We start from the raw sequence: 13,230 nt of genomic DNA on the forward strand, positions 1-13,230 counted from the left end.
CCCTGAGCCTCTGGCCTGTACCCCAGTTCTGTATGAATAAATAAATAAATCTTAAAAAAAAAAAAAAAAAAAAGCTGGATGTCAAAAGTACGGAAAATGCACAAGGTCAGTAGATGCCATTGAGACTCAGGTGGGGGTTCGAAGGAAATTCAGTATAAAGTATTTTGTAGAGGAGCAGTTAGTAATTAAAGTCAACTGTGTCTATCTCTGATATGCTTCCGACTTGGGGCCAGTAAGTGGCAGTGACCATCCATCTCCCAGACTTCAAACTTCGGAATATGTTCTTCTCCTGTGTTTCAGACAGAGCAACATTATATTTTCTTAGGGCGTGAGAGCTCACCATGCCACTGCAGTGTGTATATGAAATGCTTTGGCGGCTAAGATCTCTTCTGGCTTAAGAGAGAAGCCCAAGTTCCCTGAGCTCTTTATAGGAATAATAAATCCTAATATTGGTATCTTCCGCTGTGGTTTTCAGGTATTTTAATATGCATTCCTAGTCTTAATCATGTAAATCTTCATGTGTAGTTGTGAGTAGCCTGTGGTTTGGGAAATGTAATAGGCTCTCTTGAATTCAAAAGGCCGACTCCCCCCGTCCCAGATGGCCTCTAACCTTGGAGCCCTTGACTTGGACGGTGTGAGAGCCTGGGTCCCTCAGCCATCAGCCTTGTCTCACTAGCCATCCCTTGTAGAACGTATTCTTCTCTTCTCCGTAGCCCTTGCATGAGGGGGCAGACTTTTGCAGACTCCGTTTTCATTCTGCAAAGCAGTCATTTAATATAGGCCAGAGAATATACTATTACCAGTTCATTAGCAAAGTGGCTCAATGTATAAGATCAACAGTTGGCCCTCGGCATATTTTGTCCCAAAGAAACAGAATCGATTTTGAAAATGCTGGAACACCACCCAGCTTTGAATTTCTACCAAAGCAGCTCAATCAAAAACTGTTCTTTTCTTCTTCTTTTGCCATACACGAGCATCACAGAATCACATCCATTGAGAAGAAACTACTTGCTTTGCCAACACAATTAGTTTTGTAAGAACCCTCTGTCTTCAGATTGTTCTTCTCCAAAGTCCAAGTTGGAGGACTGTGAAAATTTTTTAATTAATGTTTTTTAAGAGCCCCTTTTCCCCCAAGAGCCTCTAAGCAGATTTAGCAGGCTTCAAATGGCTCTTCCACAAGGTGATTTCATTGCCAACTCACAAGCAAGTCAAACGGTGACTTTTCTACACACAGAGCTCTATTTTTCTCTCTCTCTTTTAATTCTCATAAAACCTGTCCACTGGAGGGAGTTTTTCTTCAGGGTTAGGCTATCTTCTCTCCAAAAAGATGCTATCTTTCTGATGAACAAAAAGGCCATGAAACCTGTCCAACTATGAAAGAAATGAGAGGCAGAAAAAAAAGGCTGGAGTGTTCACCTTTCAGTGTGAAGAGCAAAAAGATTCAGTGCTTATTACTATCCACTATGGTTTATTTCTATATTTCTCTTTTATTGCCCTTCATTTCTTTGATAAGTGAATTTTAATGGAACAGCTAATTCAGATCTTTGTGTTAGTGGATGAGTATCATCGCCCACAAACTTTCTATTGAGGGGTTGCATCTCTCTATTTTATGGGATCAGGCCACTCAGACCTTAAGCATCGTAATTGTTTGGCCCTTTTAGTGCTGTGAGCTCTGATTAAAAATTCCTTTTGAATTCAGAGTCTTTCAAAAGGAAGGCAGCTAATGTGATGGTTAAAATAGAAATAGCATGGACACACTCACTGTAACTACTTTCTTTTGTCACAATCTTCCTTGAAAAGAGTTTTCACACATCTAATCAATGCTTTCTTTCACAAAAGAGAGACTCAGCCTATATACAAATACCAGTTGGACTGTACTTGACCTTACTTCCTCAGTCTTAATGTTGAAAACCAATAGACATAAAGGAAAAAGCTGCTTGTTACTTATTAGTCTATAAAGTTAAGACTCGGGTCATCCTTGGTCTGGCATGGTCTAAAGGATCAGTCTCCCGAAGAAATACCAGTTTTTAAAAGGCAGAAACAGCTCTTCTTACAAATGAAATTGTGTGAGACTCAATCATTCCATGGGAACAAGAGAAACTTTACAAATTCTTTGCAGTGAGCTTGATTACTGACCAGTTTGTGAGTTGACAGCGGAATTATTAAAAAACAAAAAACAAACAAAAAAAGCCCAGCAACTCTTTATTAAGTATGTTTTGTTGGCCTGAGATCCACCAGAAACTGGGCTTGAAACCTGTGAGGAGAACTCTGGTGGTGTGATTTCACAATTACTTCTCCCAAAGTGGCTTCAAAATCGAAGGGGCAGACATGAGCTTGGCAAATCTGGACCTTTGTGTAATTGGCGTGGTTGGTATTCAGAGGGCCCCTGAATGGAATGCAGGTAGCCAGCCACAGCCACACTGTAGGCATCAATATTCTGGCTGTTCCCCCTTTGTGTGCATTTTGGAGCAAAAGGTGAAATTCCATCTTTAACCCCCTTGTGATTGTCTGTACAGTGATTAATGGACTAGATGTGATTCCCTGCAGACCTTTCAAAGGGTGGATGAAGGATGGAATTTCAGTCTTCTTTTTTTTAAATAAAAAAAAAACAGCCCTTTTGCTTAATATCGCTTTTAAAATTAATGTCCTTTTCTGAATGCCAAGAAAACAAAGGGAATTTCTCAAAAGTGTATGCAGCTTGACACAATAGGCCTTAATTGGTGTCAAGGAGATGTCAGGATGAATGGGAAAATGCCCATTTAGCTGATAAGACTGAAGAGTGGAGCCTTGTTATGAGCTGTCAACTCAACATGTATTTAAACTATAGCAAAACTGAAACATATTTGCCATATAGATCATAATGACTCCAAAGGAGCCATTATACTCTATTATGTAATTACATAATCAAAGCATGCATAGTAATCAGCTTTTGGAATTCAATGCTAATCAAACATACCTATAGTATGTGTTTAAGCTAAAATAGAGAACGTTAATTTGCCATTAGTCAACTAAACAAGAATGTGTATACAGAATATTCATGAATAGCTTAATGTTATGTCAGATGATATTTTTTGTTTTGTATTCAGGGGAAATCAACAGTTTTAATTGAAGAAAAAACCAGCATTGAGGAAGATTACTCTTTAACTTACTGTTCAAAAATTTGCCTCACCTTTCACTGATTATAAAAGGAGATTAGATTAAATTCAGTCGTTTTTTTTTTTTCCCTTCCATAAGCTCAAGTGACATAAGAGTAATTACATTACAGGAGATTCTTTGCCCATGTCCATGTCATAGCATGCCGTGTTATAAACGCTGCATATCAAACAAAGCTTTAAAAAAAGTAAGCCTTGAGCAGATGTATTGTTTTTGTAATTAGAAACAGATCAATAACAGTTGTTATTTAGAAATAGCCAAGAACAGGAAGGTCTTGTGAGCCCTGGGAGTGGCCTCTGTTCCTGGCTATGCCTGGTGCTTGTTGGCAGACTTCAGGCATGTCTCCTCCTCCCACCTCCTCCCTCCTCTAGGAAATGAGTGAGTGGACCTGGAGGTTGCTTTCAGTCTGCTGACCTTTGATTACATCAGGGTTCTAGGAAAAAAAGAAGGTGACGCAAACAAAGTGTCGTGAACTCTCGTCCACTCAGCGTATTTAGGATGTTTGGGAGAGCCAGGCAGGGGTGAGGACCACAAAGGTCTGCTTTGTAGACAGCAGACCGATTGGATGCTTTGATTTTTAAATAAATATTCAAGTAAAAATCACAAAAGTGATTCTCTGAAAGAAAGGGTTGCAACTGTGTTGCGGAAGTCTCACCCATAACCTTGACCCATGCCTTGACCCTCGCTTGATGGGCCCCTTCTTTCTGCATCTTGTCAGTACACTACTGTCATGTTTCACGAGGACTGAATTCTTTCATCAAAAGCTTAGATGACTTGAACTTCAAATAATTTATTTTCAAATTACTTTTACTGTAATTCTTATTAATTCAAATGGGTTTCTGATTTGATATAAAACTCTGTAAATTCAAGGAACAGTTTAATGAATTGAAAGATAGGATTGAGTCTTTTAAAGGAAATGTACAAAATATGCTGACAATAATTGCTTAGATAGAAATCAAATCTCAATGGCTTTGTTAATGATTGGTCGTGAACACTGTGTTTACATTGACTTGGGGGACGTATGTGGTTAGGATTTTTTTCCCCCTCTGGGTTTCAATGGAATCTTTGTGTTTTCTTTCCCTGAACTCTACTTATTTCTACTGCTAGCTCTCTTAAACACTAGCAGGGATTATGGTGCCTCTATTGGAGATGATTTTATTTGGATAAGGTTAGGGGGTGTTTTTTCCTTAAATGCACATAAAGTCTCAATGGCAGTTAGATAAGGGTGCATTAGATCATCAAAGCAAAGATTTGAACCCAGGAAATAGTCCCTCAGCTTTTACTGTGAGAGCTGTTCCAGCAGACACAATCTGGATTTATTTCATTTATAGAGGTAGCAATAGTGAGTCATTGATATTAAAAATGGAGTTATTAGTGTAATTGATGTTATGTAACTGTCAGGCAGGCTTCTAGTTCTAAGTTGTCCTGACCCAGAGGAAGGCAGTGTAGGATTTCATCTGTCCCTCCCTGAAGAGGCTGTGCCCTGCGAGGGCTGGGTCCCCATTGTTAAATCTTCTGTATCTGCTCCTTAATCATGAGTGGGGGTGAAAGACAGGCTTTACCTGAAGGCTCCAGATTTTGTGTGTCTGTCTCAGACAGCCACAATGCAGATGGCGTTGCTCTCTACTCGGCGGAGCAGGGAGGGGTCGTTTCTCAGGAGCTTTTATGTTATGTTCACATACCAACAGAGTTGTAAAAATGGTATCATCAGAAATGGGAACGGCAGAGAGGGCATGGGACACTTTCAGACATAAATAGAAAACAAGGTTTTTAAAAACATTCAAGGTTTTTGATTCCTTGGAAAATCTAAACTTAGATTCCTCTCCTGGAAGGAAGAAACTCACCATTCCGGAGTCTCTGTGTTGTGTAAGAACTATAGTGCCTTTTAAAAATTACTGACCACATTGATCAGGGCTTTTTTGGATAAGCCATGTTTGGGTTTGACTTTTGCCTATTTAGACGACCCAACTGTGCTGAATTCTTGCTAGTTCAGCCTTCCACACCGCAGAGGAAAGGGAAAAAAGGATTCTGCGACTGAAGGAGTAGGTCAGGGCACTTTATTTGCTTTCTTCTCTGGGCAAACTCTTTCCAGTTAAGAGTCACTGAAGCTCCTGGGTGTCAGAGTTTACATAGTTGCCATAGCATAAACCGAATTCTCTTCTAACTATGACTTGCCCTTTTATTATAGACTTGACTGGTGAGACTTCCCCCGTGTAAATGAAGTGCTTTATTTATTAACAGCCAGGCAACAGGGCCCGGGCTCGGCGCTGGCAAACACCGGTCCTGTGCTGGTAATAAAGGCATTCTCGGGGGGCAGAGCGCTAGCAAGGAGAAGGAAACGGTAGTAAACAAGGTGTTTTACATTCAGGACACTTCCTCTCTCGTCTTGAAGTGTGTAATTGTGTTCTGGATAAATTATGGAGGGGGAAAAAAAAAAAACAACACAAGTTGCTCATAGGGAAATAACCCTCTTTAAAAACAAGTAAATTTTCCGAGGCAGAGCCGGCAAGAACCTTGGCAAGAAATCTGGGTGTTGGCTGCTTCAAAAGTACAAGCTGTATGGGGCTGGAGAAGCTGACAGAAATGGGTTCAAACACCGGCTCGGCCACTGCTTTTCTCTGCTCTGTGTTCTCGGGTAGTTAATCTCTAAAGGACGCTGTGGAAAAACACCAGGGCTGTGAGAGGAAAAGGCACCCCGTGCCCGGCGCTGGACAGCCGCCCTTCCCGCCGCCCACTGCGAGGTGCCATTTCTCCTTTCCCATTTGCCCTTTAAGACTTGCCCCGTGGACCCCGCAGGTGGCCTTATTGTTGAGCTTCTAGTCAATGCTAGTGTGTTGCGTGATGGTATTTCAATAACGGTTGATCACAAAAATGAGGTTTCAGGACAGACGCCATGAGCTAAGCTAAATGAAGATTGAATTAAAGGGGAATTTATGAGCCCACTGCACCCCACCCCTGAGCCCACTAACCGACCTAGCAGAAATGGCCCTTACTGATCAGCAGAATAATTTGTATCTTCTTTTTTTGTTTTTTTTTTAAGGTAATAATCTTTCTCTTTCTTTTAATGAATAGCCTAGCAACTTCTAGTTTATCGTGGAAGACTTGCATGCAGGCATATTTAGGGCAGGTAGAAGGTGTCCAGTGGCTGGTATAAATTAAAATCCAGTTTGGTTCTGCCCCCTAACCCTCACCCACATATACCAATTAGCAGTCAAAAATGTCTACACATCAGACTCTGTTCCACCCTTAAAATAAATTACCTTGCTGTTAACAGCCTTATTGAATGGATACAGTGTTGTACCTCCTTGATTTCTTTTGCTCAGAACATGTGCTATTTCTGCCTTGACAGTGTATCTGCTAATTGAGTTTTAGGAAATTGGAAAGGGTTTTTAAATGGATTACTTAAGAAAGGCACCAAAGTTGCCTGTTTGTATCCCTTCTGCTACACATCAAATTGTGTTTTGTAACAACCTAATTGGCATGATATCTATTTCAAGGGGAAATTTATCAAGTCACAGTGCACTCTTCTGTTTGGAAGAAATATTTGAGGATGTGAGCAGAAATTATTTTTACATAAAGGCTTCAGGCAGTTAAGAGTACTGACATACATATCATATTTTCATCACTGTCATTCACTCCCTTTGCCTCAAATAAATAGGTCATTATTATTCCATCGCAGGCATCTTTTGGCACCTCGAAGTATGGAGCTCTGTTTAATATAACTGCTTTCTAGCTGACCCATATAATTTATTGGTGATTTTTACAGAGTGACATCCGTGGGCCGCCACCATCAGCAAAGGTGCTTTGATATCTTTTAGCAAAATATTTCATTATCACTTACAATTTTTTTTAGCAATAGTAGTGTATCCTTGTTAACACAGGTAGGAATTAGCATTTTCTGAGCCATCATATTTTAGGTTGATCTTTGCAGTTGCAAAAAACCAATACAGCCCCGATGGTGATGCCACCCTGGATGTGCTGGGTGGCCATGTGCTGGGTCCAGCAGCGGCCTGGATTGGCAGGTGGCCACAGTTGTCCCTGAATGATTTTAGGCAATAATGATACATCATTGTGATCTGTTGTTAATAGTACTTAACTGTAAGCAATAAAGGATATTTAGACTTTTTAAAAAACACAATAACCCTCTGATTTTGTTTTTTATTACCTTCACATTTGAACACACAAAGCTGTGTTGGTTCCTCTATTTCCAGCTCCTGTGCAAGTGGTTCACAGCTTTCCGTGAACATAGTGTTCAGAACAAAGTTGTATTCCCAGGAAATGGTAAAATGAAAGGAGGCAGTCAGGTCTGCAGGGGCCGATCTGACACCTGAGCCAGATGTGGTGTTCAGGCCTGTCACTGCAGGGAGTGGTCGGGTCCTGGGCTCTGAGTGTGGAAGGGAAGCTCACTTGTCATCCAACTTGCCTTTCCATTGGTTCCTTTCACACACCGGAGCTTCCTGTTTGTGTTGCTAATAAACTTCCTTGAGCTCCAAGGATATCTCTACCACTCAGTAACCCTTTGATATTCTGGCCCAGTCTCTAAGGCAAGTCTCATGCCTGCAGACAGTTAACAGCATTTGAATTGTGCAGTTTAATTTTTCCTGAATTTTCTCAGTAGACTTGGTTACCTAAGGAAATCAGAGTATTGTCCTTCCTGGACATGTTTTAATGAGGGCCTGAGAAACCACCTTGCTTGATGAGCAGGAAGTCCCCTTTCGTTGTTCTTTTCTTATATCTAGGAAAAACTGCTCCCCTCACTGGGTTCTGATTATGTCACATTTCCTTTCATTTTTTTCCCTGATCACTTTTCTCGTTCTATCATACTGTTCACTCCACTGAGCTTTCCCTGCTGGATCAAAGTAGGGGAAACGCCCTCTTCACTCTGTACGAGTCCTGCATTCTCATGCCTAGGTTGATTTCCTGGAGCAGGGATCTCAGGATTGGGTTTCATTTGGGTCTGCTCCTCACGCACCAAGAAATTTTGTTTATCTGTGGTTCTAATAATTTTTTTTTCTTTATCCTTCTAGTTTCCTCTTTTTAATCCCCTACCAGAGGCTGGTCTATTTCTAGGTGGATTTGGCTTAAAACCATTTCAACACCCCTTGTCGCACTTCCCCACTGTGTCCTGCCAAAAAAAGAATCCTGCAGCAGAAATATGATAGCAGGTGGAAATTCTCCCTGTACTCTAATTGCATCTCTATTTATGCTGTTGCTTTTTTTTTTTTTTTTTGAATAGTACTTATCTTTGACCTTTGTTGCTTAACGTGACAGAGGTTTTTTCAGGAGTGAATCTGTTACCCTGAGTTGCCATATAATTATGTGGAGCGCTTCGGGAACAGGGGCTGTGAACCGCATCGGGGTGGCTGTGTAGATACTCGGATTTGTCACCTGGAGAGGAGATGATGATGATGGTGATGATGATGATGATGATGACGACGATGATGGCAGCTACTATTTACTCAGTTCTTTTTTAAAAATATCTATTTATTTATGGATACAGAACTGGGGTACAGGCCAGAGGTGCAGGGGCAGTGAGAGGATTCACCAGAGACAGAGTAGGGAGCAGAACAGGCTGACTGACAGTACACTGCTGAGGGGAGCAGTGGACGGACCAGGAGAGGTCTGCTGCGCCATGTGGGTCACCTTCGGGGCAGGGATAGAACTCTTGCTGCAGTGGCTTTAGCTTCTCAGTGCTGTGCTTTAACCCGCTGTGCCACCAGGGAGGGCCCCTTTTACTCAGTTTTATGAGACATTGACATAGTGTTAATGTTTTGTATTTGTATTTTATTATCTTAGTCCTTAGTTCTGTGGCTGTCTGTTAATGGCACACCATGTTGCAAATGGGAGACTAACTCGGGGACTTGAAGTCATTTACCTGAGTCATTTACCGTATAGCTGAAACCAGTCTTTCTCTTCCCTTCCTTGATTAGCCATCACACCACCTATGACCTTTCCTAAGTTCATTGTTCTGTGAATGGGGACAAGGTATCAGTTTTCTCCCACATCATTGCAGTTGTTCAAGGACGATGTCCTATATACTTCTAACTCCTGTGACACTCCAGCTGCAGAAATCACCCTTCTACAGTTGCTTCCTCCTTTGTTTTTGAATTGGATTCTTCCCTCCTCTTACCTCTGCTGTGAATCATTTAAGACATTTATGAGGGACCCTGGCCATAGTCCCTGAGCTTAGAAGCAGATCTGGAGATAAGCTTCTCTCTCTCCATGGACTGCAAGCGTCCACTTTTTGGCACATTCCAGATGGCTTGAAGTGGGTGTGAGCAGACAGGCCATGGCTCAGGACAGCCTGGCATTGCGATGAGTCTCGTAGGTGTGAGTTTATGAAGCAGAGTAGCAAACAGAACTGTAAGCCTCCCTAGGATTTTCTTGAGATCTCCCCCAGGGTCAGAGTCAGGCGGATGCTCACTTCCACCGGTGAGTAACTGAGCCGCCTCTGTGTCAGGAGTGTCGGCACCCACTCAGAGACAGGGCTGTTTGCTGAGCCCTCCTGCCTGCTTCTGTTAAGTGGCCCCTTGAGTTCTCTGTGCAGTGACCAAATAGCTTAACTCAAGGGCATGTGAACTGAGGTTGAGTATCTGTGCCCCACCCCCCCCTTCCATGCTGTTCCTCACAGAAACCAGCCTTCTGACCTTTCCCTCCCTCCCCAACACATCTACTCCACTAGAATACCGGAGGCTGGAATGCTGGCCTCCCAGCCTTGAGGAGCATGCCCATTACAGGCTTAGTTGTACTTAGCCCCAGATTTTTCTGAAGTTAGTAATGTCGCTTGGCTGACGATGACGAAGGTACTTGAGCCCTGCCACGTGTGGTTACTGGTGTTCATTCTGACACTCTTGTGGGTTCTCATTTGAATTGATCCCATTAAGCAAATTTTGAATGGTGCAAGATTTCTCTGACCTGTTTTTCTCCTTTTTTTTTTAAGGTGATGGACAGAATTTGTTTACAAAAGACGTGACAGTGATTGAGGGAGAAGTTGCAACCATCAGCTGCCAAGTCAATAAGAGCGACGACTCTGTGATTCAACTGCTGAATCCCAACAGGCAGACCATTTATTTCAGGGACTTCCGGCGTAAGTTTCCTCTTATAGTAGTAGATGGCAACTTTTTTTTTTCCCTCTCCATGTTGTCTTGATAAAGAGATTGCCAAGGTCTCCTTTTTTAAATTTAATGTTAGATGCTTAAAGTTTAGTCAATTCTTCAGAAGGAAGAAGAGACATGCAATCATAATCTTTCCACTTAATAGAAACCTTGAATGGTCTCTTTTAAAAGTAAGGCAGTCTTACTTTGCAATAGGAATTGATTGTAGTAATTCAAGGTGAATTGCAATTGAGTCCCAAATACTTAGCTGACACAAACAACTCAAATGGGGGAAGGCAAGGAAAATAAAACATTCTGAAAGGTAATCTGTTTGGTTTGGAGATTGAAGTTTCCAAGGCAGTCTGTGCCTGCAGAGACCACCGGAGCTCTTGTCACCATCGCCTCTGGCACAGCCGAGTGTGTCCCTCTGCTGAAATCTTTGTGATTGTCACAACAAGCAGTAATCAGAACTTCATTGTCTATCATAGAAATGATGGAAATCGGTGCCTAACCCAAGTAGGTGTCCCTTTCCCGTCTGCTTGTCCCCACTTCCCCAGGGACCTCAGAATACCCATGACCTGTGGAAAGAGAGGAAAACTCCAAGGCATATTTAAGAGGATGAAGCAGGGTCAAAGGGAAGAAGCCAGCTCCTCGTTATCGGAGTGTATTTTTGTCATTATTTACTAGCCTAGCGTGTGTCAAAATAAATGGAAGGACTGCAGTAAATATTTGAAGTCAGCGGAAAGCCCGCAGGCATTACTTTTGGGGTGACTCTAATTTCCTACTTTATGCCTCATCAGTTCCATGCTCTGAGGCCAAGTGTAGCTGGGAATGGCAAGGCCTAGGAAGTCCTCGTCAGGAGCCGTGCGCCACTCCACCTCAACTCGCATCCAGTGCAGAGTTCAACTGGATGTCTTTGCTACAGTTATTTTTCAGTTTTCATTTTGCTTTTGAAATGACTAATAATGACTTTCCGATTTTCTCTGCTAATTTGGAACGACTTTTTTTGAACCTTTGGATTTCAGGAGCAATTTAAAAACCTATATAGGTCTTATTCCCTGAACTTCCTGTGCCCCAAGGGGGTTTGGGACCTGGTTTCATTGTATCTGTCTCTGGCAGAAAATCTGAAAAACAATTTCTGTCCAAGGGCTGACAGCATTTGGACTTGTGACTGTGTGTGTGTGTGTGTGTGTGTGTTTACCCCTGTGTATGACAGGGTGATTTGTCGCCAAGCAGTTACTACAGAGGCCCAAAATTGTACTTGAAGGGTACAAAGAAGTTCCCAACAGGTGCAGAAAGACTTGATCAATCTTTCCTCTCAGAAGCCACCACCTCTCTCATCCCCCGACTTCCCTCCCCTAGATAAGGAAAGTAGAACATTGCGATTCTTCTCATAGCCACTAACTCTGTGTTTCACAGCTTTGAAGGACAGCAGGTTTCAGTTGCTGAATTTTTCTAGCAGCGAACTCAAAGTGTCATTGACAAATGTCTCCATTTCTGATGAAGGAAGATACTTTTGCCAGCTCTACACTGACCCCCCCCAGGAAAGTTACACCACAATCACAGTGCTGGGTAAGAAGTATGCGGGGGCTTGTCCTGGGGGAGGGGCGCCGTGGTATGATTTACTGCTCAAATTTGTTCTAGGACGAATCACCGCCCATCTTGCTAAATTTTAAAAATAGCCTATTTTGCCAAACACTCTAAGGAATGGCAATCAGCAGTCTTTATAGATTCCACCTGTTCTTGGGTTTCAACCCGCAAGCTTCAGAAGCAAAGATCAAGAGAATTTAGAGCCCTCAAATGAATCACTCACCACATGAAATGTCACTCCTCCTAACTACTGGGAGTTTTCCCTTCTGTGCAGGAGAGGGGAGCTCAGCTTTCCACATCTGTACCCTGTGGCAGAGTCTCTGATGAAATCCGCTTAATGATTTTTTCCTTCTGAGTTACATCTCGTTTAATATTGCTGATCTCTCTTTCTTTGGCTCCACTTATCGGCTTGTTTATTGCTTATACTCTCGATTATGCTGCAAAAATCCCATCTCTTGAACACACACTTTGCCACAAATTGCCGCCGTTGGACGTAAGAGAATTAGAGCTGCTTCGAGGTAGAGAAGGCTGATAATAAACAAGACTCTTGACAGGCTGCTGGGTCCACCTCTGGTCAGTTGAGTGTCTTCATTTATGACCGCCAGGTTGTGATTTTCAGCCAGCTCCTCACAGCTAGGTCTGTTTATGGAGTCAGCAGATTAGTCATGTGTTGCAGGTGGCCTAAATTAGCTACCTTTTGGACAAACATACTCCAGGTTTCACTCGTGGATTTGGATTTTTGAACCTGAATTTTCAAGGACGTACACTGTAGCAGCAGGCGAGATCTCTGATTTACACCTTTGGAGAGATAATGAATCAAAGTCTAGTTGAGGCGGCAGACTGCAGCTTTTCAGTGTAATGATATGAAGATTAAAGAGGAAAGATAAATATGAAGGACGTTTTTGCTTGGTGCATGAACATATATGTATTTGTGGATGTACATATCAAGCTGCTGCCTCATTACGCTATTTAAACACAGATGTAAGACAGAAAATATTTTTTTAATTCATTAAAACATGTCCTTAATACTTAGATATATGTTGTTGATAAAGGAAAGTCTGATTGGGCCCTCCCTGGTGGTGCAAGGGATTAAAGCACAGAACTATGAAGGTAGCGGCAGCCACTGCAGCATGAGTTCATTCCCCGGCCAGGGAGGTGACTGACATGGCACAGCCGACCTCTCCTGTCTGTGTTTAATGCTGATCACCTTTAGGTGACGCGTTCATCTCTAACTGCCACTGACCTGACATTACTTACTGGAGTAAGTCCTTAGCTGCATGGACCCCACACTGACCTTTCACCTCCTGGTCCACCACCTTGTCACCTTCCCACAACAGTGATATCGCACCTACACACAGCATTTTGGATTTTCAGAGTGTTTTACTACAAACGC

General features: G+C 42.3%; 1 protein-coding gene across 18 annotated transcripts in view; it reads left to right on the forward strand.

Annotated features, from left to right (window-relative positions):
• CADM1 (cell adhesion molecule 1) overlaps positions 1-13,230 on the forward strand; it is a 323,968-nt gene that overhangs the window by 240,906 nt on the left and 69,832 nt on the right. For all 18 annotated transcript variants that reach the window (XM_004689242.1, XM_004689241.2, XM_012729565.1 and 15 more), the window contains exons 2-3: positions 10,094-10,240; positions 11,667-11,819. In XM_004689242.1, the coding sequence (XP_004689299.1) occupies positions 10,094-10,240; positions 11,667-11,819 (300 nt within the window). The remainder of the gene's footprint in view (positions 1-10,093; positions 10,241-11,666; positions 11,820-13,230) is intronic.

This window comes from Condylura cristata, unplaced genomic scaffold (genome assembly GCF_000260355.1).
Source record: "Condylura cristata isolate star-nosed mole 26May11 unplaced genomic scaffold, ConCri1.0 scaffold00025, whole genome shotgun sequence".
In the NCBI taxonomy this organism is placed as follows: Eukaryota; Metazoa; Chordata; class Mammalia; order Eulipotyphla; family Talpidae; genus Condylura; species Condylura cristata.